The sequence below is a fragment of the Aspergillus bombycis genome (genome assembly GCF_001792695.1).
Source record: "Aspergillus bombycis strain NRRL26010 chromosome Unknown contig00064, whole genome shotgun sequence".
In the NCBI taxonomy this organism is placed as follows: domain Eukaryota; kingdom Fungi; phylum Ascomycota; class Eurotiomycetes; order Eurotiales; family Aspergillaceae; genus Aspergillus; species Aspergillus bombycis.
Genome location: NW_019170066.1, coordinates 1 through 20263, shown reverse-complemented (window position 1 = coordinate 20263; position 20263 = coordinate 1). Strand labels below are relative to the sequence as shown.

The 20263-nt window shown below is 49.4% G+C and overlaps 7 protein-coding genes across 7 annotated transcripts; 5 read left to right on the top strand and 2 right to left on the bottom strand.

Moving 5' to 3' along the window:
- Positions 1-743: 743 nt before the first annotated feature.
- On the top strand, positions 744-2138 carry ABOM_007555 (alpha/beta fold hydrolase; the record flags this gene model as incomplete). Its single annotated transcript, XM_022534684.1, has 5 exons — positions 744-785; positions 929-1266; positions 1326-1542; positions 1600-1840; positions 1906-2138. 5 exons carry the CDS (start codon positions 744-746, stop codon positions 2136-2138), a joined length of 1071 nt encoding a protein of 356 aa, XP_022387561.1.
- A 1647-nt stretch (positions 2139-3785) lies between these two features.
- ABOM_007554 (glycosyltransferase family 2 protein) lies at positions 3786-5387 on the bottom strand (the record flags this gene model as incomplete). The annotated part of the gene is made up of 1 exon (XM_022534683.1): positions 3786-5387. One exon carries the CDS (start codon positions 5385-5387, stop codon positions 3786-3788), a length of 1602 nt encoding a protein of 533 aa, XP_022387560.1.
- Positions 5388-6219: 832 nt separating this feature from the next.
- ABOM_007553 (sulfotransferase family protein) lies at positions 6220-7150 on the top strand (the record flags this gene model as incomplete). The annotated part of the gene is made up of 3 exons (XM_022534682.1): positions 6220-6322; positions 6383-6549; positions 6602-7150. The coding sequence occupies 3 exons, from the start codon at positions 6220-6222 to the stop codon at positions 7148-7150; spliced, it is 819 nt and encodes a 272-aa protein (XP_022387537.1).
- A 2914-nt stretch (positions 7151-10064) lies between these two features.
- Positions 10065-11099, top strand: ABOM_007552 (aminoglycoside phosphotransferase family protein; the record flags this gene model as incomplete). The annotated part of the gene is made up of 1 exon (XM_022534681.1): positions 10065-11099. One exon carries the CDS (start codon positions 10065-10067, stop codon positions 11097-11099), a length of 1035 nt encoding a protein of 344 aa, XP_022387536.1.
- Positions 11100-13104: 2005 nt separating this feature from the next.
- ABOM_007551 (uncharacterized protein) lies at positions 13105-13418 on the top strand (the record flags this gene model as incomplete). The annotated part of the gene is made up of 2 exons (XM_022534680.1): positions 13105-13225; positions 13306-13418. The coding sequence occupies 2 exons, from the start codon at positions 13105-13107 to the stop codon at positions 13416-13418; spliced, it is 234 nt and encodes a 77-aa protein (XP_022387559.1).
- A 447-nt stretch (positions 13419-13865) lies between these two features.
- Positions 13866-14607, bottom strand: ABOM_007550 (putative serine/threonine protein kinase; the record flags this gene model as incomplete). Its single annotated transcript, XM_022534679.1, has 3 exons — positions 13866-14044; positions 14103-14265; positions 14320-14607. The coding sequence occupies 3 exons, from the start codon at positions 14605-14607 to the stop codon at positions 13866-13868; spliced, it is 630 nt and encodes a 209-aa protein (XP_022387558.1).
- A 5025-nt stretch (positions 14608-19632) lies between these two features.
- On the top strand, positions 19633-20263 carry ABOM_007549 (CFEM domain-containing protein; the record flags this gene model as incomplete). Its single annotated transcript, XM_022534678.1, has 2 exons — positions 19633-19713; positions 19771-20263. Coding segments are annotated over 2 exons (574 nt in total), but the record flags the coding sequence as incomplete, so codon positions are not given.

Sequence of the window (20263 nt, the reverse complement as noted above, 5' to 3'; positions counted from 1 at the left end):
CAAGGTGACTCCTCCCCAATGCAAGACACTGCTTCGAGGAGATCGCCATGGACTCCAGGTCCGGCTGTATTTGGATGCGCATCATGATCGAGCATGATGATGTCGATCCCGATTTTACAGCCACTGCATGGTACAACCTCTCTCGAGGCTGAATTGGCACATCTTGTTGGCGCCCTCCGGTCTGCCCTCCTGGAGCGACACTTATCGTCATATCATGTCATGAGACGGCCCACATTCCTTCCGCAGCATGTTGGTAACTCTGAATCATGGTCAAGTCTCGAGATGTGTAGTCCAGTGGTCCGGAATGCCTGAAGTCTTGAACCCGGACCCACTGTTTGCACTGCTTCACTTGTTTGCCAAGATTTCCCGCTTGCTCGGAGATAGAAGGGGAGTGCATCCTAACCCCGTCCCCGGAAGCATCGGCTGGACATTGGGGGAATTGGCGGGCTCCTTCAGTGGGTTCTCACCAATTGTCACCTATGGGCTCTGTGGGTTCTGTGGATACGCTGCAAAGGCTGCAAAGGCTGCAAACTCTTGGATTGGCATCGCTTTGGCAAATCCACCTCCTAAGAAACAGAGTCACTACTAGTATAGTTCCAGCCATGAGTATGCTGTTATATGTATATAAAATGAGACCCTGCTCCCTTCTGCAGACAGTCAGACAGCCTGATTTCAAGCTCGGCCCCTTCCTGCAACGGTGATTCAAGATGAGATTCACTCTATCCCTCTGTGCCCTGACAGCCATGTGCGGACTGTCTGCGGCCACTCCCACTGCACTGGTCAAGGTATTCCTCCTTCATGTCTGGATACTGCGGACAAAATACTAAGGATCACTGTTAGACAGGCAATTGCACCTATCACTCATCGCCCGACCTTGTGAGCGCCCGGTAACAGAACTGCGTTGTAGCCCAAGCTGACCTCGTGATAGAGTGATCTCGCCGGCACCAGCTACGCAAATCTCATCAAGGTAGCGACCGTACCGTCCGGCCCAACTTACCGGTACATTTTCTCGGAGCCTTCCAGCTCCTTGAAGCCCTACCTACTGTTTATTCATGGGTTTCCCTCGACTTCGTTTGACTGGCGCCACCAGGTAGACTACTTTGTCAGCAGGGGATATGGTGTCATCGCGCCTGACTTGCTCGGCTTTGGGGGTACAGACAATCCCTCGGGTCTCGAGGAATATACCTTGAAGAGACATGCCTTGGACCTTGGTGCTATTCTTGACTGTGAAGGCGTTGACGAGGTGTTCGCAATTGGCCATGACTTGTATGTCCCTTGCTCTATGGACAGTCCTAGGTGGTACATCTCATCTAACACTGCAGCAGTGGCTCTGTTGTCCTATCACGTGTGATAACCTATTGGGGCGAACGCCTGAAGGGGAGCGCGTTTATCGGTGTTGGGTACGCGCCGCCCCCAATGTCTTTCAACCAAGCTGGCGTGGAAGCCATCAATAACGCTAGTCTTGGTACCCTCGGCTATCCACCCTTTGGCTACTGGTACTTCATGAATCAAGAAGACGTTGCCCCTATTATGGACGCGCATGTAGGTGTTTCTTTTTAGTCTTCTCACTCGATGGGATAACACTCACAGCTGCATTAGTTCGACTCTGCCTTTACACTCACCTACACCTCTAACGCTACTTACATGAAAGAACACCTCTCTCCAGTAGGGGAATATAGGAAATGGCTCCTTGCGAACCGAGTGGCGCCCTGGACGGCGTTTATTACTGCAGATGAGAAAGATACGTTTGAAAACATCACCATGTCCAACGGGGGATTCGACGGGCCCGTCAAGTCGTACAAGTCCCTCATGAGAGACTACAATGCGGCTGACGAAGAAGGTGAGCAAAGCTGGGATCGACGCCAGGCCCAACAAGCTGGACAAGGCTAACTCGTACTACCCCAGCTATCCCGCAATCCAAGGCCGCCATTGATCACCCCGTTTTGCTTCTCACAGCGAGCAAGGATCCTGTTGCTATCCCTGATTCCCAGATCACAAACACTGCACTTTATGCTGCGGATATTCGGATCAAGGCGGTTGATGCAGGCCACTTTTTGCAAGTGGAAAAGCCTGATGAGGTTAGTCTGGGCATTCACGACTTCGTGAGGGATGTCATGGGAGAGGAGATTTACTTGTAGGCAGTTTGCCTGTTTTGTAGCGAGTTGCTTCTTTAAACAGTCCTTGCTATCCTTGCTGGCGATCGTGTAAGGGGTGGGAGGGCGCCTTCTGCCTTCATCATACGATGAAGGGGATGGTATTATGTGCCAAGAGCAGACATTGCTGAGGAAGAGGGTGACCTAGGTGAGATAGGAACAGGCTCGGTCTTCCACATTTTCTGTATAGTATAGATATATCTGATCGGATCTGCCTACTTTTCGTTTGGGATAATTATATTTTTGTCATTGAGTAACCGTCCCCTTTAGCGAGCGGCTTGGAGGGTGTAAAGTACGGCGTTTCTGCGAAAAAGAAGTCAATTCAAGAGCAAGGCCCATGTATAGTCAGCATTGGAATGAAGAGAGTTTCGAAATTGTGTCTAGGCCGCGGTTTGGTCCGAGATGGTGGGGCGCTGCCCGGGCGACGGTTACGATGCTTCTTGGGTCTGTGACATCGAGTGGGACATATTGCACTCTGTTTCCTGATTCTGTGATGACCTTTTTCACAGCTTGTGCCCGAGTTGGACTGCGGGAAGTTGCGAAGATGGGGTGGAGAGTTGTTCCAGAATACAGTTCAACGAGTTTGAGGCCTAAGCCTTACGAGCTTCCAGTGATAAGAGAATTTGCCATCGTGTGATTTTGTGGTAGTAAAGCTCGAGCAAAGTTGCCTTGGCATAGAGGTAGATAAGTCAAGACATGTCAAGCAGGCTGTTCGAGCTATTGTGCAATTCACCATTGGAAGCATATCTCAGTTCTCGGCAGATGGCCACTCCACTGGTGGAGAACAGACCGCCACCATGAGGTTCCATCACCGCAAGGCTATATTCGGCGCCGGTGTTATCATATCATGGCTTGGATAAGATAAGCAGATCGCGCGAGGCAGGTGAGCCGGCAATGAGAATCTCACCCTATCTATTGCACTCGCCCTAAGCTCACCCCGGAGCTTAGTAGTTGGGTGGGTGACCACTAGCGAATCCCTCTATCCTTCCCCCTCGATACAGGGCGGACGGGGGGGAGTCTTGACAAGATTGGGTTGGCTTTTGTCATATTATTCCGGGTCCGGACAAGCAAGCAGTGTGGCGAACTCAGCTACACAAGTCGTCGTCCATAGCTACTTCCGAGAATCTCGTGCGGGTGAGGGTGACAACGAGATGTTCTGTCGGGAAATTGAGGTCTGATGGCTGTAGAAATGGTGGACGAACGTGGCCCATCGGCCAGCGAACTCCTTGGTATTCCACACCGGTGATCAGAAGGATCGAAGGCCCCGATATTCTCGTCTTGCTAGTCATTCGTACGGTGTCGGGAAATGGGGTTTGGAAGAACACCCTGAGACATCTAGGCCGAAAATCTAAGGTCTACAGGAAGACAACATGGGTAGTAATGGATTCGACAACAAGAACTACCTAACCTGGGCATGCTTCGGCTAGCAACATTGTCCTCGGACCAACAACAATTTTCAGATCCAGCCCAAGCCGCCAGTTCTGCCGCCTTTGATTGCCTTTCCCTAGTACTCTCCCGACCTGATATCTGTCCATAGAATCCTGATCCTGTTTTAATTCCTCGAGCTGGAAGGTCCTCGTCTGGATACTCCTCAAAGTTTGACTAATGCTTTCGTATATCTGGGCTTTCTCGTCACAGAAGATACCAGGCTGCTAGCCAGGATACGACGACGATGAGCATATGCCATTCCACCACAGGTCGCGATTCGTTTTCCCTTGCTTCAGCAGAAGGTAGCAATACCCCAGACGCATTATTCTTGTCCAGAAGCGATCTGCGCTGGAAGGTCTCTAGAGGAGCAACTGCGTGAGCGATTGGAGTCCAAGCGTTCGCCACGATTGCTGTCCACAACATGAGCAAGGGCGGCCATGCGGCATGGGTTAACAGAGCCTGTCGTCCGATTGAACCTGTGACGGCTCCGTACCAGATTTGCGGATTGCAAAGCAGACGGCCGACACCGACCACTGTGAGGGTGAGGACGATCAAGTGACCGGCGGCGTGGCACTCCGTGAAAACAAAATTCAACCTTCGCCGGAGTGAAGTCCGCTTATTTTGATATAAAGGGGAATCACTGTGGGTGGCAAGGCCACTTGGTAGGAAGCACTCATCCTGACGACGTATGAACATGGTGAATAGCGTGATGCATTGGTACGGCATCATCCAGAGCTCTGAGAGGTCGCTTCGGAGATATGTCTGTCGATGCGACATCGACACCTCCAGCAAGCCATACACGAGCTGTGCCACAAAGTCACACAGGGCGAGGTAAAACATCCGAGTCATCTGGAGCGGATGCTGGAGCGGAATCAATGGTTTTTGAGACAGCAAAGTCAAAGGCAAAGCGCACATGGCTACAGTTGTAAGGATCGCCGTGGCAGTCAATATAATGGTTTGCAGCGGTAGTGCATTTTGTTGTTCAATGCTGACGGCTTTGCCCTTGTCGTCTCGTAGGCACTGCCACAGAGACCATACTCCTTTCAGGATACGCTGGCGTTGCCGAATGGTGCCCTGGAATGTATGTGGTACAATACCCCACTGTAGCCTCTCAGGCACATAAAGCACCTTCCAGCCGCATGAGGTGAGCAGCATAGATGTATAAACGTCCTCCTGGATGGACTCCGTGGGGAAACCTCCAATATCGTCAAGGGGAGCGCGGCGAACCACGAATCCCGTGCCAGTGCAAACGACGCCGTTGTGTGAATCCTCAAGTGGCAAAAAGATATTGAATAAAAATTTTGGCCCAAGTTGCACGCCCAAGTAGTCTCTCCGCGGAGCATTGTAGTATATCTGCGGCGGATTTGCCATCGCAGCTCGGTCGTCCTGGAGTAGATGTGGCAGGAGCGCACGTAACCAGTGCGGCTCCGGAATCATGTCAACGTCAAGGACTGCCACGAACTCGGATGCGCCGTGGCGTCGAGTTTGGGAAAGACCAAAGTTTAAATTCCCGGCCTTCGAATGCGTGCGTAAAGCCAAACCCCGACTGGCGTAATACAGGCGTTTGAATCGTTTCTGCAAGATCTCCACCAATGTTTTCACCTCTGCGGAAGCTTTATCATCTAGAACGTAGACATTGTACCGATCTGCAGGATAGTCCAATGCACATGCGGCTGCTATCGTGTCTTGCACTATGGTAGGATCCTCTCCACAGCACGTTATAAAGACATCCACTGTGGGGACTGTGTGGCCGGAGAGCCTAAGTAACGGACGCGGGCCATTGAATTTCGGTGCTGCAGAGAGCATATAAAGATATTTGAGTAACCTTGGCGCTACTGCACAATTAGAATATGAAAACGAGATGACAGCCGGAGGAACCTGCCTGCGAAGAAAAACTCGCAAATGATCACAGTCCAGGTGATGAGTGAACCTTGCTTCGATTTCATCATCACCCACGTCCGGTATGAAAAATATCCGAGAGAGGACAGAAGGCATAGACCCGCAGCCAGAGGTAGCCCTTGACGCACATGTCGGTACGTGGGTTTATGTGCATGACGGCCCACGGGTTCTACGAACGGTGTGCTCTTTACCTCTTCCTGTGCGGTCTCCATCATATTATCTGGAACATATTAGAGTAGAAAAGGGGTTCCTTGGACAGACGTAGCTACGCTAGCAGCCACAGGATGGCATATTTAAAACAGCGGGGACGATATTGTGGAGCATCATGGATTCGGCTGGGTGGAGAACGCTGCGTCATATCAGAGGTACAACGAGGAGCACTCTCCTCATGCCTCAACGATTTGTGGAGACGCTATATTGTTATTCTGTAGACCTGCAGAACCTCTAACGTCAAAATTACAAAGGAGACGAACGCAACGAGGTGCGATGACATACATACCCCGATCCAGCTTGGAATCCTACCGTGGAACCCGATCTGTACGGAAAACTTAATGTGACATGACCAGGCATTCCTGCGGGTAGTGGATAACTGAACGCTGGGCCGTTGAAGTGTGGGCTGCTTCAGCTTGGAAGAAACAGTTCCTGCACCTCCCAGGCATATAAAGCTACGAGTTATAAGTAAATCCCGAGAGCCACTTTGGAACAGCCTGTGCACTGTCCCCAACAATATGACGACATCATGTCACCAACCAAAAATTCAACCGACTATGCTAGTCGAACGCCAGTTCGACAACGGCCCATGAAGGTCTTAGTTTTAGGGATGGCACGTACTGGTACAACGTGTAAGGTGCCCGGGGCGTTTAACGGCTAGAGACAATCCACACGGCTTACCAACCTCAAAGCGCTTGCAGCGGCTTTTAAACAGCTGGGCTTCTGCCCCTACGATTTCGAGGACCGTGCTCGGCAGGGACATATGGACCTGTGGACTGAAGCTCTACGTGCGAAGCACCTATGCCAGGGAGCCTCGTGGGGGCGGGAGCAATTCGATAATGTCACCGGCAACTTCGACGTATGTGAATTTCTCTTGCGATTCATGTACACAAGCTAATCATCTGGCGAAGGTAATCCTCGATACCCCCTGCTGCTTCTTCGTGGACGAACTGATTGCAGCATATCCGGATGCCAAGGTAATCCTCAGTACTCGGGACCCCGACGAGTGGTTAACATCAATGCGAAACTCCATATTCGCCATGATACACTTTCCATCATGGCGGGTCCTTCGCCGCATGGATCCCCGCGGCTGTGGGCGGTGGCTGGAGCACGTCGAACTGACATGGCGAAGTTTCTGTTGCCTGGACGGAGATGAAAAATGTCGGCAAGCGTTCATAGACCACAACAACTACGTGTGCAAAGTGGTGCCCAAAGACCGTCTACTTATATACGAGGTTCGCGAAGGCTGGAAGCCACTTTGTGAGTTCTTGGGGATTCCAGAACCCGATAACCCGTTTCCTTCCTGCAATACCCCGGGTGAGTTCATGAAGGTCCATAGATATATTTGGTGGTTAATCGTTCAACGGAGCATCTGGAACGTCCTCATGGTAACTGCTCCTCTCGGATTCATATTGTACATCAGTAGTCTGGGACTCAAGTACTTCCTTCCGAAGGAGTGAAATGACGAATGAGCATTCAGATGCACGTATTCGAGCTTTGGTCAAAGAAAATCGACCCACCAGAAGCAGATCTAAGAGTAGTGGAATCCTTGGTACAACATGGTATAAACACAAAGTCTTGTGCCCACCGTTAACATCTCTGGCCGGCAAGCGTCACAGATTGTTCTGGGTACGGGAGGGTAAAGTCTCAAGGTTCGATTGCCGACGGCGTTCAATATCGGGAGGGATTCAAGGGTGCTAGCGAGGCCAGCATTATACCTAACTGAAACGTTCTGTAGGATAGCGGAATGAATCTCATCACGTAGACGAGACTGAACATCGTGGTGGGTAGCCAGAAGGCAGAGGGTCGACAAGGTAGTTTCTAGGCTGGAATACGGGCCATGTCAAAATAGAGTATAGAAGCTAGGGTGGACATATAGTTTACCTGGCTGCCAGAAATGTTAAGGCTGATCAACCAGACCTTGGTGCGACACATCATTGAGCCTGGAATTCATCTCCGGTAGCTCTTCACCTGGTTCCGTGGTAGTTTTCCTTTCGTCCGATCGCGTTTATTTAGTGTTTGGTTTCGTCATGGCTCAAGAATAGACGCCCCATTCCTTTGCATTGCCGAAAACCGTGCAATCCAACACGATCTATTCAGGTTCCTTCCATGATCAATGTTAGATTCGCTATTGCAGGGGTTTCGCGGTAATTTGAATAAATACATATGGTTAATCCAGCCACTCATAGCCCTTGCGCTTATGCGAACTAGAGTATCAGTGTCAACTGGGCAGTCTTCCCACAGTATGCCAAGAATGATGGGGTGGCAAGTTCAAGGCGAACCGTCGGAACCGACAGTCTGGTATCTCCACCCCTAAAGCGTAGTTAGCTGGAATACAATGAGGTGTGGTAGATTGGGTTGCATATCTCATGGGCCAAGGACTGGCTCACTGGATCTGAAGCCCTATTACACGAGCATACCCCAGTCGATTGGTATCCTCAATTGAATTGAAACAATGTGCACGGCATCTTTAACGCTCCGTTCAACGCCAAAGAACACTCGATGGGCTATGTCTTATCATGTGGGAGTTCTATTCTGGAAAAGTCATCTTGATCACCGGAGGGTCAGGGTTCCTTGGGACCACACTTGTCTATCGGATTGTCACAAAGGCCCCCGTCAAACATATCTTCCTGACCTACCGAGGCACACGATCGTATGTAATGGGGCTGACCCGATCATCTCAGCACGATCGACTGACTCTGTTCTCCCAGTGAATTACGCCGGAAATGGCGGCAATGGCTGCCCCAAGAACATGTGGAGAAGATGTCGGATCCAACGCTGGTAACGGTCATTAATGCAGACATCACGAAGACAGGCCTTGGCATCGAAGCCGAGATGGGGAGATCTCTACAGGCAAACGTCAACGTTGTGATCCATGCAGCCTCATCTATCAATCTACTGCAGTCGTTAGCCAGCATCTCGGAGGTGATCGTGGGTGCGACGGAAAGAGTGGCACGAATGTCCCTCGGGTTCGATCACCTGGATCGGTTCGTGTATGTTTCAACTGCGTATGCAAATTCGCATCTTTGGCAAGAGAGTAGTAAGGTTGATGTGAAGGTCGATGAGAGGTTTTATCCGCTCCCCGAAACCATGCACAAGGGGGTCATCGATCGAGACATGGTGACTACCACCCGAGGAGAGTGGGCGCAAGTGCACTCGAGCGGCTCCAGTGCCGAATTTCAAATGCATGATTTTCCATGGCCATATGCATATGCGAAGCATCTTTCCGAGCGAGTTGTGCACTGTATGTTCCGTGAGCAAGGTGCGCACGACAAGCTGCTTATTGTCCGTCCATCCATCATCGGTCCCGCACAGCATTATCCATATCCCGGGTTCAGCCTACCGATGTCCACACCATGCACGGTTTTTATGGCCGCAGCTGCACTATCCACCTCCGTATGGGCACGCATCTCATCGCGGTCTTCGAACCCCGAGGATGACACGACGATAGACGAGGTCCCGGTGGATGTGGTGGCCGACCGACTCCTTCTTCACACAGCCAAGCGGACGACCGGTCTCGTGCATGCAGTCAGCGGAGAGCTTGCCCGGTCAACCGTGGGCAGGATTTGGAGGAACGCAATGAGCTTTCGTAGGATTCCATGGGAGCCCCGACTGATCTGGACCAACTCCGATTGGCACTCGCCCGACCTACATCTTGTGGCGAGGCTGTATGTGATTTTGGGCACGTCGTATCATTTCTCCGACGATAAAACACATCGCCTCTGGGAGCAATGTACAGAGCTGGAGAGGAGAGGCCTACAGATCTTCAACAGATGTAGTGAACGCTACCATGATCTGAGCCTGAGACGACATCAGATACGCCAGTGCATGGACAGAATCTCACGACGGAGCATCTGGGCCCAATTGATTGTCGTCATATTCTATCATTCCTACGCTGTAGCAGACCTCCAGGTGCTCCTTCATAATCTTCTCCAGAAAGGCACGCCCATGAAGATTGAGCAATAGCTGAGGAGGGCCAGGGTCCATGAGTGCTCGCCATAAACCCTCAAGCCCGTATAGGCAGTCCGCCGGTGACTTACCAAATACGCTGTACTGTAGTACCGTTCCCACATAAGAAAAATCAAGAAGGGCCAGTATCTCAATGATGCTGCTGGGCTTGTCTTTTCTAAGATCTATTAGCTAAGGAGAATAGTCAAATGAGAAGTATGTATTTTTGTTGCATGGGGAGCTGGCGCCTAAAACCTCATTTATCGGTTTCCCTTTTGGGACCCCGACGTCGTATTCGAGAATCCCAGTCCTCCACACCAGAACACATATAATATCGTACCGAACACAAACGACAACAACACCCCAACACCAAAACACAACACAAATTCCATATCCCAAGCAAACCCCACAAAACAGCTACTCAAAATGTCAACTCCAAACCCCATCCCCCTCCTAACCCTGGAAACCTTCGCCAAAGCGACGCTGCACCTGGCGCACGCAACCCTAACCCGCCACCCCCAAATCGAAGGCGACGACCATATGATCTTCACCATCAGCGAATCCCCAGGCCACCTGTTACGCGTGACAAAACCGCGCCAAGACCGGCCCTTAATACTGGGCACGCATATGCAAAGGTTCGATATCGCGGTGCGCGAACTCATCGCGGATGAATACGTGGCGCGTGGGTTGTCTGGGGATATTATACCAAAGTCTCTTGGGCATGAGGTTCTCACGGGAGATGGGGTTCATGCTGTTTCCATGGAGACGAGGTTGGAGGGAGTTGGCCTGCATCGGGGTGGTTTGACCGGCCTGACTGAGAGGACGGTTCAGGGGTTTGTGGAGATGATGAGTGTTCTGAAGGGGGTTGATATTGGGGGGCTAGAGGGGAGGTTGAAGGGGTTGGGGGTGGTTGGGTTTGAGGTTCCATTTATTCCGTGGCCGGAGATTCGGGGGATGCGGGAGAGGGCGGTTGTTGCGTGGAGGAGGCTGGTTAATAGGGGGCAGATTGTGGGGGGTGATTATAAGGTCGAGGATGGTGATGATTTTGAGGGGTTGGGTGAGAGGAAGATGGCATTTATAGGACGGGTGAGGGATATGGATGAGACATCACGGCGGGTGCTCATTCATAATGATATTAAGGGAGAGCATATCCTGGTGGATTCCGATGGTCGGATTACTGGCCTCCTGGATTGGGCAGATGCCGGCGTTGGTTATCCGGCGACTGATATCGCAGGCTTAGTGTTGACTGTTGGGCCGCGGCTGGCTGTCAGGATTGCGCGCGAGGTTGGATATGTAGAGGATGAGATTCTTCAGGGACTGATGCAGGCTCGGTGTGAGTGTGTTTTGAGGTTGGATGACCGATTGAATGGGGATGACGAATTGACTCCGATTGATCTGTTGAAGGGCCAGCTCGTTTTGTCAATGGAAGATTGTGAACTTGTTGATTGTTTTGAATTCTAGAGGAAGATTTAGGGTATGAGACTGGGTGTACATAGAATTGCTATAATATAGAGCTTATCAGGGTGAGACTCTGGTATAGATAGTCATATATTGATCGAAGCTGGATAGAACCGCTAGGCAGACTATGATAAACTAGGCTTTTAAGACATGGTACATATTAAGACGACGAATCCAGAGAGAATCACCTCCGTTAGCAGAACACCATTATAATCATCTCTCTTATATCAATAGTTAGTCGTCTTGGACAAGTGCTTGAATTGACAGATTGGAGATTCTTATGCAATTGTGGGCAATTCTATTGATTCTAAAAATGTGTAGAACGGCGAAGAAAAGCTTTGGAAACAAACCTAACCAAAAACGACCGAATGGTCTCATCTATACGAGGTCCGACACAATGACCAGTTTTTGGTCATTGACGGCCGAGATCTACGCAAACAGCCAATTCCCCTATATAGAAACGATCGTTCAATAGACAGGAAGACTTCGTAAATGGAATATGATCTGCAGGTTACAGCCCACATCATGACCCACAAATATATGTGATGTATCCGAAGCCAAAAAAGGGCCACGGCTATGCGTTGGCGTTATGTGTCATGGGCTGTCTGTGGCACTCTAATTTTATATTTCTGACTGCAGGCTGCGTCAACAGAAAACAGAGATACACGTAACCCATGAACAAGCTTCAAGACGTAGTCGCACGCTGACGACAACTGCATTTCGGCTGCAACAGAATGTATGCATGGAAATTATTAGGATTGAGGCAACATAAACTCTGACTCGAGGTGGTGGTAGGGTTCTGCAATGTAGCGACTATATAAACAAGAAAGCGGACTTTGACACAATCTACAGTGGTTTACGTTTGATCTGCAAGGCCGCCTCGCATCTGTCACTGCGAACTAGATTTAGCCATCAATGTTGGTTGTGAACTGGTCGCTTATTTGTGGCAGGAAATAACGAGGTGTGTATTACCGGATGGTAAAGCTCTGTGAATTTTAGTACTCTATCTTATAGGAATTGCTATAGATTACGAGACTTATAGATAAGATTCTCATATTTCCAGGGGTTAAAAAAAAGTTTATATCGGGAATCAAATAACCACTATGGCCTATCTCGGCTCACAAGGAAGCCCATGGCCTTTGGACAGCGCTAAAAGGCTACATGTTACTGGGGCAGTACTAGTACTAGCCTCTCCTTCTCCACTGAGCGTCCAGTTAACCAATAATACAGTACATGGGGTGGGGAGGCCATTCGCATTGCGATTCCGGGAGAATCGCTTGGAGTACAGCTGGCGGGATGAACATTAGCAAGTTTAGCCTTGTTACGGACCGTGTCCATTAGCATTTCTCGATCGCCTTGCTTCGTGGTACTACTACTCGTAGTATGAGAGCTCTAAGCGGCTGGAAAGCCATTGTTATTGGTGGTGCTTGTGAAATGGCTTGCACGGGGGACAATCCTCACCCGCAACAACGGAAACATGGAGATTGTACCTCGAGGTCAACAATGCAAAGACGATGCGACAGGCGGGGTACCCAGCTTACCTACTAATTCTACCGGCTTGATTGAAGTGATTCAGCACCGGTCCGGCCTGGTTTCTGAGGCCCGTTGTACCCCTTAGGAAGAAGCGACAGCTTCATCCGCCGAGCCATCAGTCTGTCCTGGTTAACAGATCAAGAGGGAAGCATAATCAGGAACGCTGCCTCCGTTTTCAAAACGAAACCTCATGTTGGAAGGCCCTTTGCTCTCTCCGGTCCAATGAAATCCTTATGCGACCTCGTCGAAGTTCTGTCTGCTACTCGTACAGTACTATAACCAACCGCGCGGCTAGAGGCTGCTTCCAATAATAGACTTAGCGCTGATAATCGAGCCTGAATGCTTTCCTGAACAGGCTACTGCTCAGTATTAAAGCCCGAAGAATACTGGCTTGAGTCTCGTAGAAATCGAAATCGTTCCTTCCCTGGACCCGACACATTTATCTCCCATACTCGCTTCTCACACCCCATTCAACATGTTCAAGCAAACTGCCCAACGACTTTATAAGTTGATTGGTAAAACCAGACTCGAAGATCTGCCCGTTTCATGGCAAGGCCCTATTGATCAAGTTCTACAGCAGCAGGAAAAAGCGGTAAGTAACCGGATTCTACCAGATATATTGTATTGGCTTCTCATCGTTTTCAAAGAATCCGGATTTCAAATGTGCTGAGATTAGGTATCGTGTTTCCTCTTCCCTTGACCGCTCTCTATCACAGAGCTGATCAGTGCATTGCAGAGGCTCCAAGCCCCACCCTTCGCACGACGATCCGAGCGACCCAGAAGAAGTGATTTCTGTCCGCCTCAAAGATGGAAATGAGAAAACCATCGATCGGATTCACGTTCATGAAGATGGAACAGTGCGTAGGTAGTGTTCCACCTTGCCGCTTTCTCTCCTGCCTACTATTGGTCTGGAGTCATGGAATTCCAGGGGATTCCCTTTAAGACGACCAACATGTCCGGGTGGCAATGAAGGGTTTGACATGATGAATTATGTAGCAGGACTCAGAATAAAACTTGTTGGATCAATGATACGGAAAACATTATCTCGATACATCCTAGATACCCCCACTCCGGAGGTAGACAGGGCATTCGTCATAACACATGTTGAGATGCATTCAACTCCGATAGAAGAAGTCCGGGATATGAATGGTAATGTCTGTGTTAGTCACATCCTTGGACACCTCGTAGTATGCTTCCCTTGGTATGAAACAGCACAAGAAAGTAAGCAACTCCATACTACGGTGACTTCAACCACGGATCTGATAGTAACTCCTTTGCGGAGGCGCGATCCTCAGGTCGCCATTGAAGCATTTTGCGAATAAAACAAAGGAAAAGGTCTTGGTGCAGGCCTTGCAGATTACCCTCCAGTTTCTCTAGGGATATAGGGGGGATTTCTGCGGCGCCCTTCCAATTCCCTTTACTTCATCGTCAGCTTGAAAAGCCCCGCATATCAAAGAGGAATAGGAGATATACCGTTAATATCGAAAAACTTAGTCCCATAATCAGTTTTTTGAAGTATATCTTTGGGCGGTGGCCCAAGAACTGCGATCATCTCTGCGAGATGATGGGTGTCTGAGCTGTTCTTCTCAGGATCGCGGGCATAGAAAAGATGCCCCTGCTCGAAAAGATCCCATGCCTATAGAAGACATCAGTATCAAATTAATCAATCCAATATATCCGGTCTATTTACGAGAACTCCGAGATTCCAGATATCAATCTTCTCATTCCATGGCATCCGTAATAAAACCTCTGGGGCTCGGTAGATCAACGGTTGTACGTCCTCCCACTGAGTACCTACTTGCGAGCTAAACCGTGCCTCCCCGAAATCTGATAATATAGGACGGCCGTGTACCTTGGGAATTCCGAGTTTTCGCGAAGAATAGATTACCCGGTTCCCAATAACTTTGCAGGGGCTGGGATTGCATCTTTCTGCCTCCTCAAAATCAAGCAAAATTGACTGATCATCAACACCAAGCATGATATTCTTTTCCTGTATGTCTAGATATATATAGTCAACACCAGGAAATAGGCGATTAAAGCGACAGAGACTACTTTACCTGTATGGATAATTCCAGCTTCTGTATGGAGGAAGTCGAGAGCAAGGAGAATATGAATCAGAGTTGGTTTAAGTAAGTTCTCCGGAAGAACCTTTGCTATCGCTCGGTTACGTAGTTCGAATAAACTCATAGCCAAAGGTGTATGTACAAGACACTGATAAGAGCAAGCGTTATCAGCGGATTTGAGTTGAAACTCATCTAGCGCATTTCGAACGAGAAAAGATCCCGTGTGAGTTGAATTAAGCGTTGTAAGATGACTGTATATCTCTTTCTCTCTTTTACCATGGCCAGAACCATGCTCAAATATTTTCAATGCGACGTAAGCATGCTGCCTATAGCCATTTAGCTATATTACTCAAGATCTGTTGAAAGGGTACCGTACTGTAAATCCCTACATAGCCACACTGTTGAGTATCCCCCGTAACCTAATTTTCCGACCACTTGGTATCTTGAATGAAAGACGTCACCGATTTTCACCGGGTAAAAGAGATCTGGCGAGTACCAGCGCAAGGTTTCCTCCTCCAACTTGTCGGCTGGGTCAAGCTGGGCACCCAAGGGAGGGGGTGGTCGAGCTGGGGACGCGATCGCCGAAAAAGATATTGCGTGAAGCGACGGGTTAGACGTAGCATTATCCCTTTAACTGAGACTTAGGATAACTATTGAGCAACAGAGAAATGAAGAGAACGGGGGGTCTAGATGGCGGGCGGTGAGGCCCCACAGTTATGACCGATCAATGTCAGAGTGGGCCCATTGCCGAGGGAACCAGAAATGTTATGAGAAGTGCAAAACCAGCTTCACATTTGCATTCATTCTGCCAAGACGCTAGCTAGAGAAATGGGTAGATAGATCTAGATGCACCCTGCTCTACATACCGACAGATTTCCCAGTATAAATGCCAAAAGAGTTAGCCCTGTAGTCTTATCGTTTAACTTACATGTTTCTTTGAATATCGTGATAGTCCTTCCTGAGTATAACCTACGTATGTTGTCTAGAAATATAAATATGTTGGCGACACGTTATTGATTTTTTGACTGAAAGAAGAATCCGAGAGACAGGGACAACAGAGACGATTGCAAGCTTCACTTTACAGACTGTTTCCCCTTCCATTTCTCCATCGCTTTACTGGTCCGATCTCTTTCGGTGTGACATCACTTCGGTGCCTCTTGTTGCGTATTGATCTGCCGTGTCTCTATTGCCTGCTGAATTTCATGCTCGGATGACATGGTTACAAGAGTGAGCTCTTCAAATTGGCCGTCGCTCGATATTCAAAGCCTGAATTTACGAACCCCAGCGATAGACCCTCCGCTATCCCAGGGCTTAAAAACGACTAGCATCGTTCTACAATACAGAGTGCACCAGAGGCACTCTACATTTCCAGCTGCACGAAAGCCGTTTTTGGAGACGAGCCCAAGTGGAAAGGATGCAACAGATGCAAGGCTTCCGAGTTGGAGTGGTGGAATCTTGGTCGTGGACAGCTTTTACAGGAGAAATCACTTTTCTAGAGTCTGTGTCCGCTACAAATGAGAGAGTACGGCTAAAACTAGTTGGTGGCGAGGATGAGGGCCGGTATGCACTACAGGCCCCTCTCTCGGAGATCTGTCAAAGTTGTTCGATCACACACTGGACGGACGAAACTGCAAGATCGTAGACTTGCAGAGTAATATCGTAGGATAGATCAGATACGACGGTGACGATGTCGTAGAGATTGAGAAAGTGAGCTGTGTCGTAATTGCACAGCCTAGTTCAGCCCAAAGCTGGAGGAAATTCACAGATGTTGACGAGGAGGAGGAGGAGTAGTTGGAATTTGACAATGGCCATTATATCCCAATTGCCACAGGTTCTACTCCGGGAAGGTCTTACCCTAGACACGGTATCAATTTGATTCAGGGGCAGTATCTGCGCGATAAAGATGGGTGTGCTGTAGAGGAAGTAGTTTAGACTCGCACTATCATGTCCGAAAGTACTAGTAGAGAAGCTAGTCTCTTATACGACTGATTTCAGCTTGACCTGTTCCAAGGCCACAAATTTGGGGTCTGCAATCGAGATCAACCACTCGAACTTATAATTATTCATAAATATGGAACGTGCGGATCCCACTTTAAGATCCCGCTTTGAACTCCATGGGGGGAACTTCGAGATGTCGATCTATACCATTTTACCCACGTGGGAGTATAGCCATCATTATCCGTCCTCATTGGTAGATTCAGCCGGAATTCGTTTCCTCGGGAAAGCATTCCTGGAATCGATATGATCTACACCGATGCATAGAGACAAGCGATATGAGGATTTGGAATAAGCATGAATCAATGGGGAATTACTAGCTTCATCGAAGGGCCCCAAGTGGTTTGAATGTGTGCTATCCGGGTTCCTGTATCGTTGCATCAGGAACTTCAAGTTACTGTGTAGTGTTGCCCCAAGCAAGGGTTGTTCCCTCGTTTATATCAGGGCGTGAACGAAATTAACTTAGGACTGTGAATACCTATCCCTTACGGTAAGAAGATGTTCCGTGAAACTTTGCTTCTATTTAATTATAGCCATTGCTACTGTATGTAGGTCGGTATGACTTGCATGCGACAACAAAAAAGCTACGAAAGTGCTTTCTGAATCGACACTTGGCTTGTATCTAATCCTCTCGGTTGCTTATCTTGGCTGAAGGCCCAGATCCATCACCACACAGAGATCTAATTTAGTAGATGCACTAGGGCGAACTTCGGGTCGTTCGATTGAATCCCGACCGAGGAAAGCTCTGCGAGAACAGAGAAGGTTGAGAAACTTTCGGCTGCAGTTCGGTGACCACCTACCGAGATCGCAATATCTCTGCAGCCTGGGGTCTCTGGGCTAGTGTGGCTCAGGCGAGGGCTGCATGAACTCGAAAAGCTTGCGATTCGATTCTATGACCGTGTGGCTGATCGGTGTTCTCCGTAACCAGGCTACAGGTTTGCTTTTCCATTATCAGTTAGCATCAAGTAAGATTGATTGATTTACTCCGTGGCATCATCGATGGCCAAGGTCCTTGATCGTGTAAAACGCCGGAAGCTGTGACGTCCACTCGGACTTTGTCCGGCTTTAGGGTTTGCTGGAACTTGGAAGAGGCAGCTGCACCGCCATAGTTCGTCCGACTTTTTTTTTTTTTTTTTTTTCCCCAGTCACTTTTTCTCTTTCTGGAGGGAAAGCTCCTGTGTATTCCCGGCGATCTTTGTCCTTCGTGGAGAAGGAGAACTCGTATGTCCTGTCGATCGAACTCTGTTCCTTTCCGTCCGTGTTACTACTTCCTCCCTTTCGCAACACCCTGCTCATTTGCTACCCGACAGTAAAATGAATGTATGTACCGTACCCCCTACATGCAAATGTAACATTTCAGTGTCAGTCCTTCCATTCCAGCCACCCCACATCACTGCGCGGTGGCTGGAGAACGTCCCAACCCTAAGCCGGTGGGCTTGTAGATACAAGAGGGGCTCAGACGAGCAACTCCGTGATAACCAGCCGAAATTACTAGAACAAAAATTGCACGGTGAACCGCTCTCAGCGCGCAAGACGACCACGGTTGCCGTAGGCAATGGTCGAGGTTAGCGGGTGGCGGAAAACCAGAGCTTTCTCCACATCAATAGGGATTTGGATAGGATGCGACCGACTCGAGTCGAGAGCGCCACTAAGAGACCCCTCTCTGGCTGAGAGAAGTGTGGCTGGTGAGTCCGCTTCCTTTAAAGTCCCACTGCAGGAGTGATCCACAAAACCCAACTGGACTGTGGGTGGAATGATTGGTGCCTATTGTTCAATTACGATCTGTTGGTCACGGTTGATCGGATCCACCGGCGATCCATTTCCTTTCAGTCGGTCAAGAGCGCGGATGTGCTTGCCAGGTCCAATCCCGTGCGCTCGCAAGATCAGCTCCTTGATATTGGGCAGTCACCATGACGCTGCCTTTGACGTCGCCGGTCGTACCAAGTTCCTGTTTTCATGCAGGGTTAGTAAAGTCAACCGTGCAGGGTACATCAGAGACAATGTGTGCTCGATGATGTTAATTCTAGAGTTCAACGACACTTCAACACCGTCATCACGCTCTTGCAGAGTGCATGGGACATGCATGGTTTGATTTCATTCTGCAAAAGGGGCCGAGAGAAAGGACATGAATGGGATTCTCGAAACCATGGATCTTGAAAGTCTTGGGGTTTTCTAATCGGCCTTTCAGCCTATACCAGGCCATCTCTTCCTAACCGAGAGCACAAGATGGGAACTTCAACCACGCTGTTTCCCATTATTTCCATGGATACGATAACAACAAGGAAGGAAACCAAAAACACAAAAAAGAAAAGAAAAGAAAACAAAAAACTAATCTGGAACCAACCCAAACTATTGAGTGCTAAGCCCGCGCGACCTATGAGAAGATTCAGTGGGATCGAGGTGGGTTGAAGTGGATCTATGGCGGCTGGTTCATAGGCCGCGATGGATCGAGCCACCCAAACATTTTACCTTGCAGACTAAGATTAAAATCAGTAAAATCAAATTCCGTGGGCTGGTCAATGACTTCACTTCGCATGGGAATTGGTCCGTGATGCTTGCCCTAGCCACGTTGGCTGGAGACCTTGGAAAGCCAACCGCCCAAGCAGCCAGTGACGATCGCATTAGAGAAAGGAAAGGGAAAAAAAAAGTAGAAAGTAGGAAAGAAAAAAAGAAAAACAGAAAAAATAAAAAAATAAAAAATTCTATTGTTGATCGGGTCCCCAAAAAGCTTGGGAAGATAGAATTGAGATTTGCGCGTCACTTCCTGCCTTTTTAAACCAGCTCCTTCCCCCTCCGATCTCTTGCCATTCTTTTTTTCCCTGCCACATCCCAAGTGAACATCATCCAACTCCCTCCCTCGATCAATTGGCTGACGCCTCATTTTCACTGATCGCCTCTCTCCTGCCTTCTACTTGGTTCACGTCCAGCCTCACAAATTCGTCATCATGAAGACCACTGCTCTCTCTTTGGCTCTCCTGGCTGCCACCACCATGGTGAGCGCCGAAGTCTCCGTTGGTGAATGCGCTGTATGTTGTCCCTGTCCATGGTTACCGGCGAAGAAACAGTACTAACGCTCCCCGTAGCAAATGTGCATCAGCAACATGAACGACAAGGCTTCCGAGTTGGGTTGCACCAGCGGTGACCTGGCTTGCCTGTGCAAGAGCAACAACTACTCCTTTGGTGTGCGCGACTGCACTACCGAGGCTTGCCCTAACGAGGATGCTTCTGCCGTCGTGGCTGCCGCTCTTGCTGCCTGCCCTAACGGCTCCGGCTCTTCTGCCTCTTCTGACAGCAGCGCTACCGGCACCAACGGTGGTGGTGCCTCCAAGACTGGTGACTCTGCCTCCGCCACCGGCACTGATGCCTCTAAGACCGGCGACTCTTCTGCTACCACCACTGGCTCTGGCTCTGGCGCTTCCAAGACTGGTGACTCGACTGCCACTGGCACTGACGCCTCCAAGACCGGTGACTCCACCGCCACTGCTACTGGCACCGATGCTTCCAAGACTGGCGACTCGACTGCCACCGGCACTGACGCTTCTAAGACTGGTGATTCGACTGCCACCGGCACCGACG